This window comes from Drosophila suzukii, unplaced genomic scaffold (assembly GCF_043229965.1).
Source record: "Drosophila suzukii unplaced genomic scaffold, CBGP_Dsuzu_IsoJpt1.0 scf_4, whole genome shotgun sequence".
Taxonomy (NCBI): Eukaryota; Metazoa; Arthropoda; class Insecta; order Diptera; family Drosophilidae; genus Drosophila; species Drosophila suzukii.
The window spans coordinates 2,957,046-2,975,044 of record NW_027255927.1 but is presented as its reverse complement, the minus strand read 5'-3'; the positions used below and the strand labels follow the sequence as shown (position 1 = coordinate 2,975,044).

General features: G+C 43.2%; 2 protein-coding genes across 12 annotated transcripts in view; one reads left to right on the top strand and one right to left on the bottom strand.

The window, feature by feature from the left end:
* Positions 1-17,999, bottom strand: part of Nipped-A (Transcription-associated protein Nipped-A) — a 509,451-nt gene that overhangs the window by 127,256 nt on the left and 364,196 nt on the right. The window lies entirely within an intron of this gene.
* Positions 953-2,170, top strand: LOC139354919 (uncharacterized). Its single transcript, XM_070999166.1, has 2 exons — positions 953-1,850; positions 1,919-2,170. The coding sequence occupies exons 1-2, from the start codon at positions 1,383-1,385 to the stop codon at positions 1,922-1,924; spliced, it is 474 nt and encodes a 157-aa protein (XP_070855267.1). The 5' UTR covers positions 953-1,382; the 3' UTR covers positions 1,925-2,170.

Below are 17,999 nucleotides of genomic sequence, written 5' to 3'. Positions count from 1 at the left end.
TATGTCAAAGAGTTAGTCAGTATAGAAGCCTTAGTGGAAATAGGGAAGCAGAAAACATTCGGAACTCAATCCAAAGTCAGGAGATACGGCTTAGTGTGTCTCAGGAGCATAGGCCCAGTAGAAACCCTACTGAATTGAAAGTTCTTTTAGTCACTTTTAATAGAAAAGTAAAGCTTGGTCTTTATCAGATTTGCCTTTGTTGTAAAGAGTTGTGGTTTCCAAAGCAAATAAATAAGCTTCTTAGATCCTATTTGGAAAACATAGTGAGTTCAGGGAAGAGATTTACCAGAATGCCACCATCTTTCAGTTGTCAATCTTTTAAGTTCTGTGCAACTTGTCACAGCAATATAAAAGCCGGCAGAAAGTCCAAAGGTGCCATTTCCAAAGGCCTAGACTTCCCAGAAGTTTCGCATTCCTTGAGGGGGCTTACGATCTTGGAGGAACGACTGATTTTACCTCGCTTTCCATTTCGATAGGTCATGAGCGTCAAAGTGCTATAAAAGGAGTTGTTGTAAATGTTCCAATTCCAGTGAGCAATATCGCGACGTCCCTCCCACAAGCTTTATATGAGGCTGAGGTTATACAAGCTACCCCTCAAGAGATGAATGGACTATGGACATGATTTCATGATTTTCATAAAGGTCTCTTTATTAGAGCTGGGAAAAAATCGGTGTCAACATCGATTACATTGATTTTTTTTTTCGGTCGATGCATCGATCCGGTTTTGAAAAATTCGATATGTCGAATCCGTTATAAAGATATATTTAACCACTGTGAATAAGAAGAGAAGAAAGACGTGCAAATAACGGTAATTAAAAAAAATTTGCTTAAAAATTATTAAATATATCTAAACGTTTCCTTAGGATTGTTGTGTGTTGGTGGATAAGAAAACTGGAGGAAAATGGACATATTTTTGTAAGTCAGGTAAAAATTCTTAAATTCAGTATTAAGCACGAGTTTCGCGAAGCTAGAGATGGCATATAGCATGTTTATCCATATGTACATAAATAAATACATATTTGCAATAAAGTTTCCCTTATATCACCCACCGCCAGGAACGACGAGAACGGGAAGATGTCGAAGGCGCGCTGGAAGATCGTCCATGCGCGACTCGTTGAGTCTCTCTATGCACGGATGGAAGAGGCACCAACAGACCCCATGCCCACAATCGATGGTGCAGGGTGGTTGAACGGTGTCAAAATCCTGAAGTGCAAAGACGATCCGACCAGAAGGTGGCTAACGCAATCGGTCTGCCAACTGGAGGCGTTTTGGGAGGGGGCCAAGCTAGAAGTGGTGGAAAGGGAATTCATCCCATTCATGCCGAATGCGAAATTGCTCTTCCCCATCGCAATCCAAGGGGATCGAATTGGAAGATTGTGCACATGGTCAGCTCACTACCCAACGAGGGGGGGCAATGTGTGGTTCTCCAAATCAACAAGGAGGCGGACGCTCTGCAGAACCCAAGATTCGGGAAGATGGCGTGGGGCTTGGGTAGTGTCTACCTGCGTCTTAAGAAGCGCCACCCCGACGACAAAGGCGCACACATCCTGCAGGCAGGCGTGGTGGAGAAGGACCTAGGTCTGGAAGCCATCGTGGAAGCCGACCAGGACCTTGCGCTAGACGACTCGGAGAACGAAGAGGACGGTGAACTGACTGTCATAGCCAACCCGTCGAGCGGAGATAAGCCAGCCACCCATGAAACTGAAGGTGCTTCAGATTGCGGCGGAGCTCCTGATTGCCCTGAAGCAAGGGCCCGTCGACATAGCCTTAGTTCAAGAGTCATGGATTGCCTCGAGCAATATCGTGGCCGGACTAAGGTCCTCAAACAACAATACATTCTACTCCGAACGGTAAGCAGGAACAGAAGCGCCGTACTTGTACGGAAGCGTATCCATGCTAACCTAATGCCTCATTACAGTTCTGATGACTTGACTACCGTGATGCTAGAAAGCAATGAGCAGCGCCTCTTGGTAGCCTGCTACATGGCACACGACAGACCGGCGCCACCAGACGACCTGAGCAGCTTGGTGGAATTCGGCTCGAAGAATGACCAACTCCTCATTGGTGCAAATGCCAACGACAGAGGTGAGTCACTCTTAGACTTTGTTCTATCACTAACTTATATAGCAAACGTGGGGGAGAACACATCTTCGAAGGTCCTACCTCGTCAATCGTGCTAGATATAACGCGTGTAAAGGGACAGAGTACTTCGGTCTCTGAATAAAAAGTCCTAAGAACACCATCCTTCTCAGACCATAGGTATATTCAGTTCAGGTATGATTTTTAAAGTACTCCAAAGGTAACTGTCTTTAGAAACCCCCGAAACAGTTTACAAGGACAGTTACCTCGAAACTCGCGACTAGCCCGGGACACAAAAAAGAGATAACCTACGAGAAGTCTTCAAAATCGCCAAAAAGGCAGACAATAAGATAATCAACGGGGAAATCAAAGTCCTACTTAGGGATTACAAGAAGGAATCTCGCAGGGCACAGATAAGCTCGTGAAGAAACTTCTGCTCCAGCATCCAGAACGTCCCGGAAACAACTAGACTCCGGAGGCTGCTTTCGAAGCAACGATCTAACAATGCCTAGGAAAATCAACTGGGCTACAGACTCCTTTGCGGCCTATAAGGCACCAGGATTAAATGGAATATTTCCAGCCATATTACAGGTGACCAAGGCCCCATGCCTATATGAAATATACTCGGCATGTCTAAGCACGGGCTATATACCAATCCAATGGAGGACTTCTCGGATTGTCTTCCTCCCAAAAGCGGGAAAGTGCAGTCACGTAAGCACCAAGGATTACAGGCCGATAAGCCTTACCTCTTCCATACTCAAAACACGGGAAAAGCTGCTGGATCTACACATCAGAAACGATGTAGGAAGACTCATGTCATCCAACCAGCACGCCTACACCAAAGGGAAATCTGTGGAAACGGCACTACACTCGCTAGTAGTAACCGTTGGAAGAGCCCTTCACATTAAGGAATAAGCGACCGCTGAAGAGAGTGGACGTGTCTTGTGCGAGCTCCGCGAAAAGTGCAAGAAAGTTGATAAATTAAATGCAAACAAAACACAAAAACTAAACTGGTTAATTTCAAATAAGCGAAAAGACGCTAAAACCCAAAGAAATTTAGGTTTCAACACAAAATCGGTGTAATGACTTTAACTAGCACATACATTTTTTTCATCTTATAATAATAAATAAGTGCCACGCTAATATAAGCTCAATGAGCTACGAACAGAATAAAGAGCGACTCAGCTCCGCGAGCCGAAAAGACGGTTACTTTTCGTATGTCTCAACGCGTGATAGCGAAGTGCAAAAAACGACCCTACTGTTGGTCGATAGCCAAAGAGCACGATCTTGCTCACCATGCTTACTTACGGCTACCCCTACTCCGACGGCGTGGAGTCAACAATGCAAAACCCCCCCACCATCAGTTTCGAGCCCTGGCGCACCAACAACATGCAACGGTAAAACTTCTGCATCCTCACTAAATTTGTCAGCAACAACTACAGCTGCGGCAAAAAAACCAACGACAACCACAGCTACGACTATTATTTCGGAATCGACTGCAACCGCAGCTCTAAATACAACGGAAACAAAAACCACGACAACAAATCAAAACCAAAACAAAATTCAGCAAGCGGGTCCGGCCATACAGACTGGACTAGATCGGTACATCCATATCAAGCGTAAGCCTAGCCCGCAGAACACCGCGGTAGGTAACAAGTCAAAAATAAACCGCGTCCAAGTAGAAGATATATTACCCGGGAGATCCGACAGCAATCGATTTGCGCTTCTAGCAGAAAAGGAGACCCAACCGAAACCTAAGCCCCCACCAATTTACATTAGGGAGAAAATGTCGAACGCCCTGGTCAACAAAATTATTGCGCTGACCGGGGACGAAAACTTTCATGTTGTTCCGGTCACAAAAGGGGATATCCATGAAACCAAGCTTCAGACCAAATCTGAAGAACATTTCCGAGCAGTATCCAAATACCTGGAGGAAGCTAGGAAAAGCTACTACACATACCAACTAAAAAGCAGCAAGGGCCTGCAAGTGGTAATAAAAGGAATCGAGCCCGACGTAACCGCCAAGGAAGTTATCGATGCTCTCAAGGAAAAAGGGTTTTCTGCAAAGAACGTCAGTAACATTATAAACAGGAAAAAAGAGCCGCAACCACTCTTCAGGGTCGAGCTGGAGCCAGACAGCAGAGACTTGAAGAAAAATGAAGTGCACCCCATTTATAACCTGCAATACTTATTGCATCGAAAAATTAACGTGGAAGAGCCACATAAAAGGAACGGCCCAGTGCAATGCACAAACTGTCAGGAGTATGGACACACCAGCGCATACTGTTCGCTTCGAACAGTCTGTCTAGCTTGTGGAGACTTCCACAATTCGGCTAACTGCCCTGCCAACAAAGAAGACCCCAAAAAGAAAAAATGCGGCAACTGCCAAGGTAACCAAACGGCAAACTACAGGGGCTGTCCGGTCTACAAGGAGATGAAGGACCGCATGCGAAAAGTGATAGCAACGCGTCATCAGAATACCCAAAATGCGTACACTTACTCGCGTACGACGCCGGAAGTATTTTTCGGCACGGCTACAAGATCCTCCTTTGGTCAACTAAATACCCAGAAGGGATTCTCATACGCCGATGCCCTTCGATCGGGGACGGAAAACCCACTCCAGTCTAATCTAGGAAACGCTCAGCAGATCCTAGAACAGTCGCAAAGCACTCTGGAAACTATGATGGTCACCGTGCAACATTCATGAAAACGACCATGCAAACACTGGTTCAAAACCAGAACATGGTGTTACAGCTACTTGCAGCTAAGCAGTCTAAATAATCAGATGGCAAATCTACGAATAACAATGTGGAACGCCAAGGGCGTTTCACGGCACAACCTTGAAGTAACACAGTTCCTGAATGAAAATCATATCGACATTATGCTACTGGTAGAGACGCACCTCACAAACAAATACAACTTCCAAATAAGAGGCTACACTTTCTACCGCACAGACCATCCAGATGGTAAAGCCCACGGCGGAACCGGCATCCTAATCAGGGAACGTATCAAGCACCACTTTCACCAAAGGTTTTCAACTAATTACTTGCAAGCCACGTCTATCAAAGTGCAGTCAGGCAACGGAAACCTCACCATAGCCGCTGTCTACTGCCCGCTTCGCTTTACAATTTCTGAAGGACAATTCATGGACTTCTACAATTTGCTTGGAGACCGCTTTATAGCTGCAGGGGACTATAATGCCAAACACACGCACTGGGGATCACGCCTTGTGACTCCCAAAGGAAGGCAATTATACAATGCAATCATAAAACCGAACAACAAATAAGACTACGTTTCTCCTGGCAGCCCCACATACTGGCCAACAGACCCAAAGAAAGTTCCAGAGCTAATAGACTTTGCGGTGTCAAAAAACATTCTCCGCAATATAATAAGCGCCAAAGCGCTTTCGAACCTGTCGTCAGACCATTCGCCAGTGCTAATAATTCTTCTTCAAAGCACAAAAACCACAGATCACCCCCTCAGGCTGACGTCGCACAGAACAAACTGATTAAAATATAAAAAGTATGTAAGCTCACACATCAAATTAACCCCTCACTTCAACATCGAAGCGGACATCGACTGCTCTACCGATGCTCTTGAAGAAGTATTCGTGGAGGCAGCCACTATCTCAACACCACAAGGCAGGGACGTGCAAGGCAACCACTTCAAAACTAATCTGCAAATTGAACGGTTAGTCCTAGAAAAGAGGCGCCTGCGACGTGCCTGGTAAACCAACAGGTCGCCGTCATCAAAACAACGTCTTAAGGAAGCCACTCGCTCACTAAATCGAGCTCTAAAGCAAGAAACAGAAAATGCACAGCTGCAGTACATTAAAGAACTATGGCCAACCAGTACAAAATATCCTCTGTGGAGGGCTCACCCAAATCTGAGCTCTCCAATCGAAACAGTCACTCCGATAAGAAACTCATCTGGCATCTGGGCCCGCAGCGACGAAGATAGAGCCGAAACTTTTGCTTTACATCTAAGAAACGTCTTCCAGCCGAACCCTGTCACTGGTTCATTTTTCCTACCACAAATCGAATCTGAATCTACTTCCCTACCACCATTGTTTCAGCCAAAGGAGATCGCGAAAGTCATTGGGGAACTGAAACCGAAAAAGGCCCCTGGCGGTGACCAAATAACCCCAAAAATGTTAATTGAACTTCCAAACTCTGCCATTGAGGTTATTTGTAAGCTCTTCAATGGGATTATAACTCTCGGCTACTATCCGAAAAAATGGAAAAAATCTATTATCATTATGATACCGAAGCCCGGAAAAGACCACACAATTCCGTCATCCTACAGACCAATTAGTTTATTATCGTGTCTGTCTAAGCTGTTCGAAAAATGCCTTCTAACTCGCATAACACCATATCTAGGAGCACACAATGTTATCCCTGCTCATCAATTTGGATTTCGTCAAAACCATGCAACAATCGAACAAGTTAGTAGAATAACATCAGAAATACGCACAGCCTTTGAGCATCGGGAATACTGCAGCGCAATATTCCTCGCTGTATCTCAAGCCTTCGATCGAGTATGGCTAGATGGCCTCATGCACAAAATCAAAACACACTTACCTGATTACACTCACAAGCTTCTTGAGTCGTATCTATACAACAGGACCTTCGCAGTAAGGTGCAATACAACAACATCCGACGACTACATTATTAAAGCTGGAGTCCCGCAAGGAAGCGCGCTAGGGCCTACTCTGTTCCTCCTATACACAGCGGATATTCCCACGAACGAGCAGCTAACAACATCTACCTTCGCTGACGACCACGCAATTTTAAGTCGCTCGAGGTGCCCAGGCCGAGCCACAACACAGCTAGCAAACCACCTCCTCGTAGTAGAGAGGTGGCTATCTGATTGGCGGATTAAACTAAATAAACAAAAATGTAAACACATAACGTTTACTCTCAACAGGCAAACATGCCCTCCACTATTATTGAATAACACGCAGATTCCCCAAGTCAACGATGTAACGTATCTCGGCGTCCACCTTGACAGACGACTAACCTGGAGAAGACACATCGAACGCAAGAAAGTACATCTAAAACTAAAGGCCAGCAGCTTCCACTGGATTCTTAACGCTCGTTCGCCCCTGCGTCTGGACTACAAGGTTTTGCTCTACAACCCCACTCTCAAGCCCATCTGGACATATGGCTCCCAGCTATGGGGGAACGCCAGCAGAAGCAACATAGACATTATACAGCGCGCTCAATCGAAAATCCTGCGAACTATCACTGGGGCACCATGGTATATTCGCAACCAAAACATCCACAGGGACCTAAGCATTCTTACCGTTAAAGATGAAATAGACAAACAAAAAGCGTCCTACAACGAAAAACTCTCTGTGCACCCCAATCGCCTCGCAAGAGGCTTGACTTGGGTTTCCAGCCGATCCCGTCTACAACGCAACGACCTGCCAAGCCAGCTATAACTTTCGGGCCCCTTTAGCACAACATCAGTCATATGACTGTGAGTTAGATTAATTAGTCTAAGATTTGATACACTTATTGTTAGTATCCAAAGGGAGAAGATTCAATAAATAAATAGCAAAGCATTTAAAAAAAAAAAAAAGGAATATGCGCTTGGAGTATTTGTAGATATATCCGGAACATTCAACAATGTCAAAACGGATGTTATATTGGATCATCTAGAAGCAACCAACAACGCACCCCGCAATGAGCCTCTGGATAAGAACCCTGCTTAACTGCAGGCGCCACCGTGGCGCTATTAGCAGCACATGAGGCCTTTCACCTCTGATGCACTGGATCTACATCTTGGTGGTGCGTCCGACTCTGCTGTATAGAGCCTTCGTGTGGTGGCGAGCCACTAAAAAGACGACCTACACCGAGCTTCATAACGGGAGCGCTGAGGTCAACCCCAACTAAAGCTCTAGAAATGATCCTCGGAATCGACCCCATAGATATCCACGCTCAACTGATTGCAGGAAAGGCACAACAACGTCTAGTTGCATCAGGTAACATGACGACGCAAAGTTTCGGGCATAGTTTAATCGGCCGAAGCATGATCAACAAAACGGACTACATGATCCCCAGAACGTGCCCGGAGGTTAAAACAACCTCGATCATGGGCCCAGACGACTGGAAAACGGGTCGGGAACAGAATCAACACCTCAACATATACACAAACGGCTCCAAGATAGAAGGGGGAGTAGGAGCAGGCTTATACTGTACGGACCCTGAAATTAGGCTGTCTTATAAGCTACCCAGCGACAGCAGCAGAAGTGGCTTAAAATATAAACAGACCACATGATGTGGTCAACTTTGTCGTGGACAGCCAACCGGCGATAAGATCCATGCAGTCGTCAACGTTCAATTCCAAAAATGTAATGACGAGCAGGGAGGCACTAGATGGCCTTAACACGACAAAGTCAGTGCGGATCTATTGGGTTCCCAGCCACCAGGACATCGATGGCAACGAGACAGCTGGCATTCTTCAAAGGAGGGCGTAAAGCTGACGAACGACAGAACGGAGAACGTGCCTATCTCCCTTCGAACGCTACAAAGCGCCCTGGAGAAACAGGCGGACACGAGAGCAAAAAGCAGGTGGGGGAATACCAAGACTTGCCGAATCTCAAGAATTATGTGCAAAGAGTGCAACGATAAACTCAGCCACTATGTATTGCATCTACCAAGGAAAGACTGCAGACTGTTAGTGGGAATCCTCACAGGCCACTGTCTGGCCGCATCATTCGCAATACTCAAAAGCCGCACCTGCAGAAAATGTGATACATCGGGGGCTATCGAAAACCTCTTAAATAATCTTAAAGTTCATACACATCAACCGGACAACTAAGGGCCATATTGGCCTATGCGGCCACGTGACGTCCGTCCCGGTTAACTTAACCTATCCATTAGGCCTTCTAAAATTGCTTCTTTTTTTAAATGCTCTGCTACTTATTGAATCTTCTCCCTTTGGATACTAACAATAAGTGTATCAAATCTTAAACTAACTAATCTAACTAACATATGATATGACTGATATTGTGCAAAAAGGGGGCCCGAAAGTTATTGCTGGCTTGGCAGGTCGTTGCGTTGTAGACAGGATCAGCTGGAACCCAAGTCAAGCCTCTCGCGAGGCGATTGGGGTGCACAGAGAGTTTTTCTTTGTAGGACGCTTTTTGTTTGTCTATTTCATATTTTACGGTAAAAATGATTAGGTCCCTGTGGATGTTTTGGTTGCGAATATACCATGGTGCCCCAGTGATAGTTCGCAGGATTTTCGAATGAACGCGCTGTATAATGTCTATGTTGCTGCTGCTGGCGTTCCCCATAGCTGGGAGCCATATGTCCAGATGGGCTTGAGAGTGGAGTTGTAGAGCAAAACCTTGTAGTCCAGACGCAGGGGCGAACGAGCGTTAAGAATCCAGTGGAAGCTGCTGGCTTTTAGTTTTAGATGTACTTTCTTGCGTTCGAAGTGTCTTCTCCAAGTTAGTCGTCTGTCAAGGTGGCCGCCGAGATACGTTACATCGTTGACTTGGGGAATCTGTGTATTATTCAATGATAGTGGAGGGCATGTTTGCCTGTTAAGAGTAACCGTTATGTGTTTATATTTTTGTTCATTTATTTTAATCCTGTGCGTATGTTATTCTGTTAACTTGTTCGATTGTTCCATGGTTTTGACGAAAGCCAAATAGATATGGTATTATGCGAGTTAGAAGGCATTTTTCGAATAACTTAGACAGACACGATAATAAACTAATTGGTCTGTAGGATGACGGAATTGTGTGGTCTTTCCCGGGCTTCGGTATCATAATGTTAATAGATTTTTTCCATTTTTTCGGATAGTAGCCGAGAGTTATGATCCCATTGGAGAGCTTACAAATATCCTCAATGGCAGAGTTTGGAAGTTCAATTAACATTTTTGGGGTTATTTGGTCGCCGCCAGGGGCCTTTTTCGGTTTCAGTTCCCTAATGACTTTCGCGATCTCCTTTGGCTGAAATAATGGTGGTAGGGAAATAGATTCAGATTCGATTTGTGGTAGGACAAATGAACTAGTGGCAGGGTTCGGCAGGCAAACGTTTCTGAGATGTAAAGCAAAAGTTTCGGCTCTATCTTCGTCGCTGCGGTCCCGCTGCCAGATGAATTTCTTATCGGAGTGACATTGGAGAGCTCAGATTTGGGTGAGCCCTCCACAGAGGATGTTTTGTACTGGTTGGCGAAAGTTTATAATTTTACCGCAGCTGTGCATTTTCTGTTTCTTGCTTTAGAGCTCGATTTAGTGTGCGAGTGGCTTCCTTAAGACGTTGTTTTGATGACGGCGATCTGTTGGTTTGCCAGGCACGTCGCAGGCGCCTTTTTTCTAGGACTAGCCGTTCAATTTGAAGATTTGTTTTGAAGTGGTTGGTTTGCACGTCCCTGCCGTGTGGTGTTGAGATAGTGGCTGCCTCCACGAATACTTCTTCAAGTGCATCGGTAGAGCAGTCGGTTCGATTCGATGTTGAAGTGAGGGGTTGATTGGATGTGTGAGCTTACATACTTTTTATATTTTAACCAGTTGGTTCTGTGCGACGTCAGCCTGAGGGGGTGATCTGTAGTTTTTGTGCTTTGGAGAAGAGTTAGTAGCGAATGGTCTGACGAAAGGTCCGAAAGCGCTTTGGCACTTATTATATTGCGGGGAATGTTTTTTGCCACCGTAAAGTCTATTAGGTCTGGAACTTTCCTGGGGTCTGTTGGCCAGTATGTGGGCTGCCAGGGGAAACATAGTCTAATTTGTTGTTCGGTTGTGTGATTGTAGGTTTCCGCTGTCTGACTGCACTTTGATAGAGGTGGCTTGTAAGTAATTAGTTGCAAGTCTTTGATGAAAGTAGTGCTTATTAGGATGCCGGTCCCGCCGTGGGCCTTACCATCTGGATGGTCTGTGCGGTAGAAAGTGTAGCCTCTTATTTGGAAGTTGTATTTGTTTGTGAGGTGCGTATCTACCAGTAGCATAATGTCGATATGATTATCATTCAAGAACTGTGTTATTTCGAGTTTGTGCCGTGAAACGCCATTGACCTTCCACATGGTTATTCGTAAATTTGCCATCAATTATTTAGACTGCTTAGCTGTAAGCAACTGTATCACCATGGTTGTTTTCATGAAGAACATAAGTTCCATCATACTTTGTTGCATGGTAACCATTATAGCTTCCAGAGTGTTTTGTGACTGTTCTGGGACCTGCTGAATGTTTCCTAGATTAGACTGGAGAGCATTTTCCGTCCTTATCGAAGGACATCGGCGTATGAGAAGCACTTCTGGGTATTGAACTGACCAAATGAGGATCTTGCAGCCGTGCCGAAAATACTTCCGACTTCGTATGCCAGTAAGTGAACATATTTTGGGTATTCTGCGGTCCTTCATCTCCTTGTATATCGAACAGCCCCTGTAGTTTGCCGTGTAGTTTTCTTGGCAGTTTCCACATTTCTTCTTTTTAGGGCCTTCCTTGTTGACAGGGCGGTTTGCGGAATTGTGGAAGTCTCCACTACGCAGACTGTTCGAAGTGAACAGTATGTCCTGGTGTCCATACTCCTGACAGTTTTTGCATTCCACTGGGCCGTTCCTTTTATGTGACTATTTCACCTTAACTCTGAATAAGTATTGCTGGCTATAAATGGGGTGCACTTCATTTTTCTTCAAGACTCTGCCGTATGGCTCCAGCTCGAGCTTGAAGAGTGGTTCCGTCTCTTTTTTCCTGGAAATGATATTACCGAAGTTCTTTGCAGAAAACCCGTTTTCTTTGTGGGCGTCAATAATTTCCTTGGGGGTTAAGTCAGACTTGATTCCTTTTAGTAAGCCCTTGCTGCTGGTACGTGTAATAGTTTTTCTTAGCTTCCTCCAGGTATTTGGATACAGCTCGAAAATCTTCTTCAGATTTGGTCTGAAGCTTGGTGTCGTGTGTATCCCCTTTTGTGACCGGAACAACATGAAAGTTTCCGTCCCCGGTCAGCGCAACAATTTTGTTGACCAGGGCGTTCGAGATTTTCTCCCTAATGTAAATTGGGCTTAGGTTTCGGTTGGGTCTCCTGACCCTGTTCTGGTTCATTTTCAGCTAGAAGCGAAAATCAATTGCTGTTGGATCTCCCGGGTAATTTATTTTCTATTTGGACACGGTTTACTTTTGACTTGTTACCTACCGCGGTATTCTGCGGGCTAAGCTTACGCTTGACATGGATGTACCGATCTAGTCCGGTCTGTATGGCCTGACCCGCTTGCTGAATTTTGTTTTGGTTTTGATTTTTTGTCCTGGTTTTTGTTGCCGTTGTATTTAGAGCTGCGGTTGCAGTCGATTCCGAAATAATAGCCGTAGCTGTGGTTGTTTTTGGTTTTTTTGCCGTAGCTGTAGTTGTTGCTGACATATTTAGTGCGGATGCAGAAGTTTTACCGTTGCATGTTGTTGGTGCTTTAGGGGTCGAAACTGATGGTGGGGGTGTTTTGCATTGTTGACTCCTCGCCGTCGGAGTAGGGGTAGCCGTAGGTAAGCATGGTGAGCAAGATCGTGCTCTTTGGCTATCAACCGACAGTAGGGTCGTATTTTGCACTTCGCTATCACGCGTTGAGACATACGAAAAGTAACCGTCTCTTCGGCTCGCGGAGCTTAGTCGCTCTTTATTTTGTTCGTAGCTCATTGAGCTTTTATTAGCGTGGCACTTATTTATTATTATAATATAAAATAGTTATGTGCTAGTTTAAGACATTACACCGATTTTGTGATTTGAAACCTAAATTTCTTTGGGTTTTAGCGTCTTTTCGCTTGTTTGAAATTAACCTGTTTAGTTTTTGTGTTTTGATTACATTTAATTTATCAACTTTCTGGCATTTTTCGCGGAGCTCGCGCGAGACACGTCCGCTCTCTTCAGCTGTTTCTCTAAATGTTACTTTACGTCCTTTTATCGGAAGAATCTTTTCCTCACAAGATATTTTATTGGGTCGAGTGATCTTGAACGCATAAATTCCGTTACGAACCTTGGAGTCTTATTCAGCCACAACCTAAACTTCAACGGTCACATGGTCACCAAAATATCAGGACCTTAAGTATCAGGACCTTATCGAATCGGTACAGAAACAGTTACTTTTGTTTGCCTTACGTGGTTTAAACTGGAAAACACATTGTAACCTTACATATAACGTAAATAGACTGCGTCTACTGAACCTGCCCCCCCACAAGGATCGTCGGACCTGCCAACACCATGGCATGTTTATTCACAAATTAAGCACTGGACTGTAAATTCAAGCTACCTTCTTGGTCAAATACAGTTCTCCATCCTTGTAAGGTCAACTCGTCATTTTCGACCTATTGCCCTAGAAATTTGTAAGGCTAATTTTGAGTTAAATGATCCATTTCGCGTTTTATGTTCGCAATATAATGAATTGTATTTTTCCTTATCCTTACCCACCTGCCTGTGCCCAACTCTATCTCCAACTTGATGTGAGACGGGTACAATGTTGACTTTGGCAGATACTTGCTGACTTTAATAAAATAAATAAAAATTTTAACTGAATTGTATTGTTCTCATCAATACCTATCGATTGACCCAACAAAAAGTTTGCAACGCCCACTCTAACGCCCATAACGCTTAAATCTGTCTGTTGCCCATATAACCAAATACTGAGATTGCGGGTAGGTTGCGCATTACAATCTAGGTTTGCTGCTTGTTTATCTCCATCTCTCTTTGGTCCTTTAGCAAAGTAACGGGTAACTGATAGTCGAGGTACTCGACTATAGCGTATTTCCTTGTTTTATTATTACAAAATATTATTTTAACCAAAATTTTCAGAAGCTTTGAATCCCGCATTATGGCCTATTGACAATATTGTTTATGAATTTCTGTCTAAAAGACTTGAACAAGAATCCCAATATTACCGGTTCAAATGCTCATAGATTCCCCCAAAGTGTGATTTCATAATATATTTAAGCCACCTATATGCCATTCAGTTTGTAAGGTCTGCCTTAGGTTATACAGACCAAATAATAGTAATGGGTGACTTTAACCTCACACATATTTTTGGATCTCCTGTAATGACTCTATTCTACGATAGGAAAACTGGTTGGAAAATAATATGAAACAAATTATAGCTTCCGTGTTTTTTAACATATAACCTTCTACGCTTGGATATAACATTTTTTTAATTGGTGGGAAAATAATATGAAACAAATTCTAGCTTCGGTCTATTCGGACATATATACTATTTATATTGTTGAACGTTGATGCACTAAGAGCAGTACAAACAAGTGGCCCAAACGACACCAAGCACGTTCTTGTTACGCGCGGGCCCATTTTTGTTTCGGGCAAATACGGTTCGCGAGGAAGGTACATAGAACAAATAAAGTCAGGACAAAACATAGATCAACAAGACTAAAGCAAATGAGCTAAGATTTTAGCTTTGATTTCAGAGATAGATGCTGAGGAACAAATTAAATGATATAGGTTGTTATAATTATTAGAAAGAACGCGAAAGGGCTCATGCTGACTAAAATTAGATGAACATCGTGGCTAGTTGATAGGATAGTAGTTTCGCATTGGTCTAACAGGAACATTAAAATGTAGGCGGCTTACCAAATCTACAGAATCAATATCGCCTCTAATAAGATTATTCATAAAAATAGTACTAAGCATAGTTCTACGGCTTACTACACTAGGCAAATTAATTAATAGCAATCTACTCGAGTAAGAAAGCAACCTGACGTTTTGATCCCAGCTCAAACCACGTAAGGCAAAAAGAAATAATTTTTTCTGTACGGACTCTATACGGTCAATGTGCACTTGATACTGAGGACCCCCAACGGAAGAACAGTATTCTAAACTAGGACGGAAAAGGGAGGTTTCTGCAAGCAGAAACCAGACTCAATATTGTTATATGAAAAACAAAGCTTAACATCATCAGCATACATTAGTACACGAGAGTGAGTTATGATAGAGGGAAGATCATTTATAAACAGAGTTAACAGCAAAGGGCCTAAATGACTGCCCTGAGGCACTCCAGATGTCACGTTGATCATCTTGAAAACAGTGTTTTTGAGATCTACCATTCAAATAACTTTAAATCCAAGTTAACAGATTATTCGGAAACCCGAGCTGATCTAATTTGAATAAAAGAAGAGAGTGGTTTACAGTGTCAAAGGCTTTACTAAAATCTGTATATTAAACGCCTGTCTGCAATTTTTTGTTAAATCCATCTATTACAAAAGATGTCAATTCGGGCAGGTTAGTGGTGGTGGATCTTCGCTTAACAAAACCATGTTGACACGGCAATATTAAAGAGGAGCACAAATGTTGCAACTGAGAGGTAATAATGCGTTCAAATGTTCTAGGGATTGCAGACAATTTGGATTTTCCTCTATAGTTCTGAACATTAACCTTCGCACCCTTTTTGTGGAGTGGAATAATAAAAGAATCTTTCAAGATAGTAGGAAAAACAAATGATGAGATACACAAATAAAAAAGTTTAAGAATGGGTTTACAAATAGTTCGGGCACAAAACTTATGAACACACCCAGGGAGTCCATCTGGCCCCGGAGAATAGGTTGGAGTTATAATTTCTAAATCACTTAAGGGAGAACTTTCGGTGATTACAGGAGAAGACGACGAGCCAAGACGAAGGTGTTCATCAGATGATCCTCACTATGTTAGAATGTTAGTGGGTGTTTAGATATTTCTAGAATGGAGATTGCAAAAGTAAATGAATGGGCAAAAAAACCACGGTCTTGCCATATATAAAAACGCAATATTGAATATTTACCCCTGATGATTAACGAAACACCAATTGAGTACGTGGAAACCGCCAATAATTTGGGTATCACAATTAATATAACCTTGTACTGGAATGACCACGTAAACAAAGCTGTAGGCAAAACATACGGACTAATGAGATCTTACCTGTTAGTGTGCGTCTTCTAATTGCTAGGTCTTGTATAATACCCACACTCGTCTATGGTCTAGAGATCTATGCAAATTGTAATGTAGCAAGTCAACATAAGCTGAAAATAGCATACAATAGTATTGCGCGTTTTATATTTAATTTGCATACCATGACCATGTAACTTAATTTGCTTACCAGATATTTTATATAAGCTTGGCAGATTATATAAAGAGTAGAACAATAATCTTTTTACACAAACTTATATACACCAGAAAGCCATCATACTTACAAAAAAAAATTACAATTCTCCAAATCTACAAGAACAAAGAATATTATCTGCATCCGACACAGGATTCTGCTTTCAAATAGACAATTTTTTATAAATACGATTAGAACGTGAAACGAACTAAAATAAACTATGAGCGCAACACTATTTAAGACAAAATTTAACTTTATATGTCATTTTAAATGTTCATCAATTAATGTAACAATGTCATTAGATTTAAGAACCAATTTTGTCCAAATTTAAATATGTTTACCAGTTGTGACTAGCGCAGTAATTTATAAGTTTTAGGACTTGTAGCGTTAGGAAGTCTAAACAATAAATAATAATAATAATAATAACTTTTGCGACTACATTCATGTACCACATAAATTCGCTGTATGATCCGCCACAACTATCAAAGAAAAAGGCTTCTGACCTGAAGCATATGATCAATGTTACACTGGTATGCATCAATGCACTCACACGACTTAATGTTCCCATCTGTAACGCGGACCACAGGATTGTTCATTACCTTTTAAACAAGCTCCCAGCTTCAACTGTTCAATCCTGGGAATACAACCTTGGAAACTCAGTAAACATTCTAACGTTCTCCCAACAAATCAATCGACGTCACGGACTCCCAGCAGACCCGCCAACAGCTCCGTGCATAGGGGTAATAGTTTGCACACCATGACCGGAACAGTAGCACCATCACTGCGTTGCATGCACTGTGGAGGGCCTCATGACCTGCGTCGCTGTCCAGATTTTCTACATAAGAATTCCTTTGCCCGGAAATCCATCGTAGACAAATGCAAAGCCTGTCTCAGCAACGCGCATACACTATCGCAATGCCTGAGCAGTCGAAATTGCATACAATGTGATCAAAGACACCATACTCTTTTACATTTTCCTCAACATACTGCGAACACGACGATGTCACCGGGAAGCTCATCCGCTGATACAGACCATAACTTTCATTCCCGTGAACTTTCGCCGTCTGCAGCTCCACTTCAGACCGCACTTGTAATAAACCATAACAACAGAATTGACCAATCTACGATTGTCCGTGCCTTAGTGAATTCGGGATCAGAAGGAACAATAATCACTGAACGCTTCGGATTGAAACGACACCCTGCTGCATCCGATATTGCTGGAGTTGCAGGTCTAACAGCTTACCGGCAGGCATTGAACCGGTTTTCAATCTCAACTTTCTTAAAACTCATTTACCTAAGCAGACGATAAGCCTGCAGAACTGTCACCATCTACAAGGTCTGGTGCTCGCAGATCCTAACTTTTTGCAATCACGCCGAACCGACCTAGGGGTAGACGTGATCCCGCAATTTATTCTCCCAGAAATTCGCTAGGGGTTAAAGGATCAACCAGTCGCCCAACAAACGCACCTCGGCTGAATCGTTTTTGGCCAAGTTACCGAAGTGGCTACTCCTACTTTGACGATAAAGTTGCATCATATTAGAAGATTAGGACCACAACCGAGGAAAGAAAGATCATCAATGCGAATGCACACTACGCAGATTCTTCGGAGAATTTTACCCTTCGATTCTCATACTATGACAAGGTTTAGGCCGTCACAGCATACATGCTGAGATTCATCTACAACGTGCAACGAAAATCATTGCTACGGTATGTTGGTCCTCTCACCGTAAAGGAATTGAGCAACGCTTTAAACGTGATCGACGGCTTGTCCAAAGACAAATTATCCCAATTAGTTTCCATCTTACCGCCCAATCATCATTTCACAGAGCTCATAATTAAAAATGCGCACCAT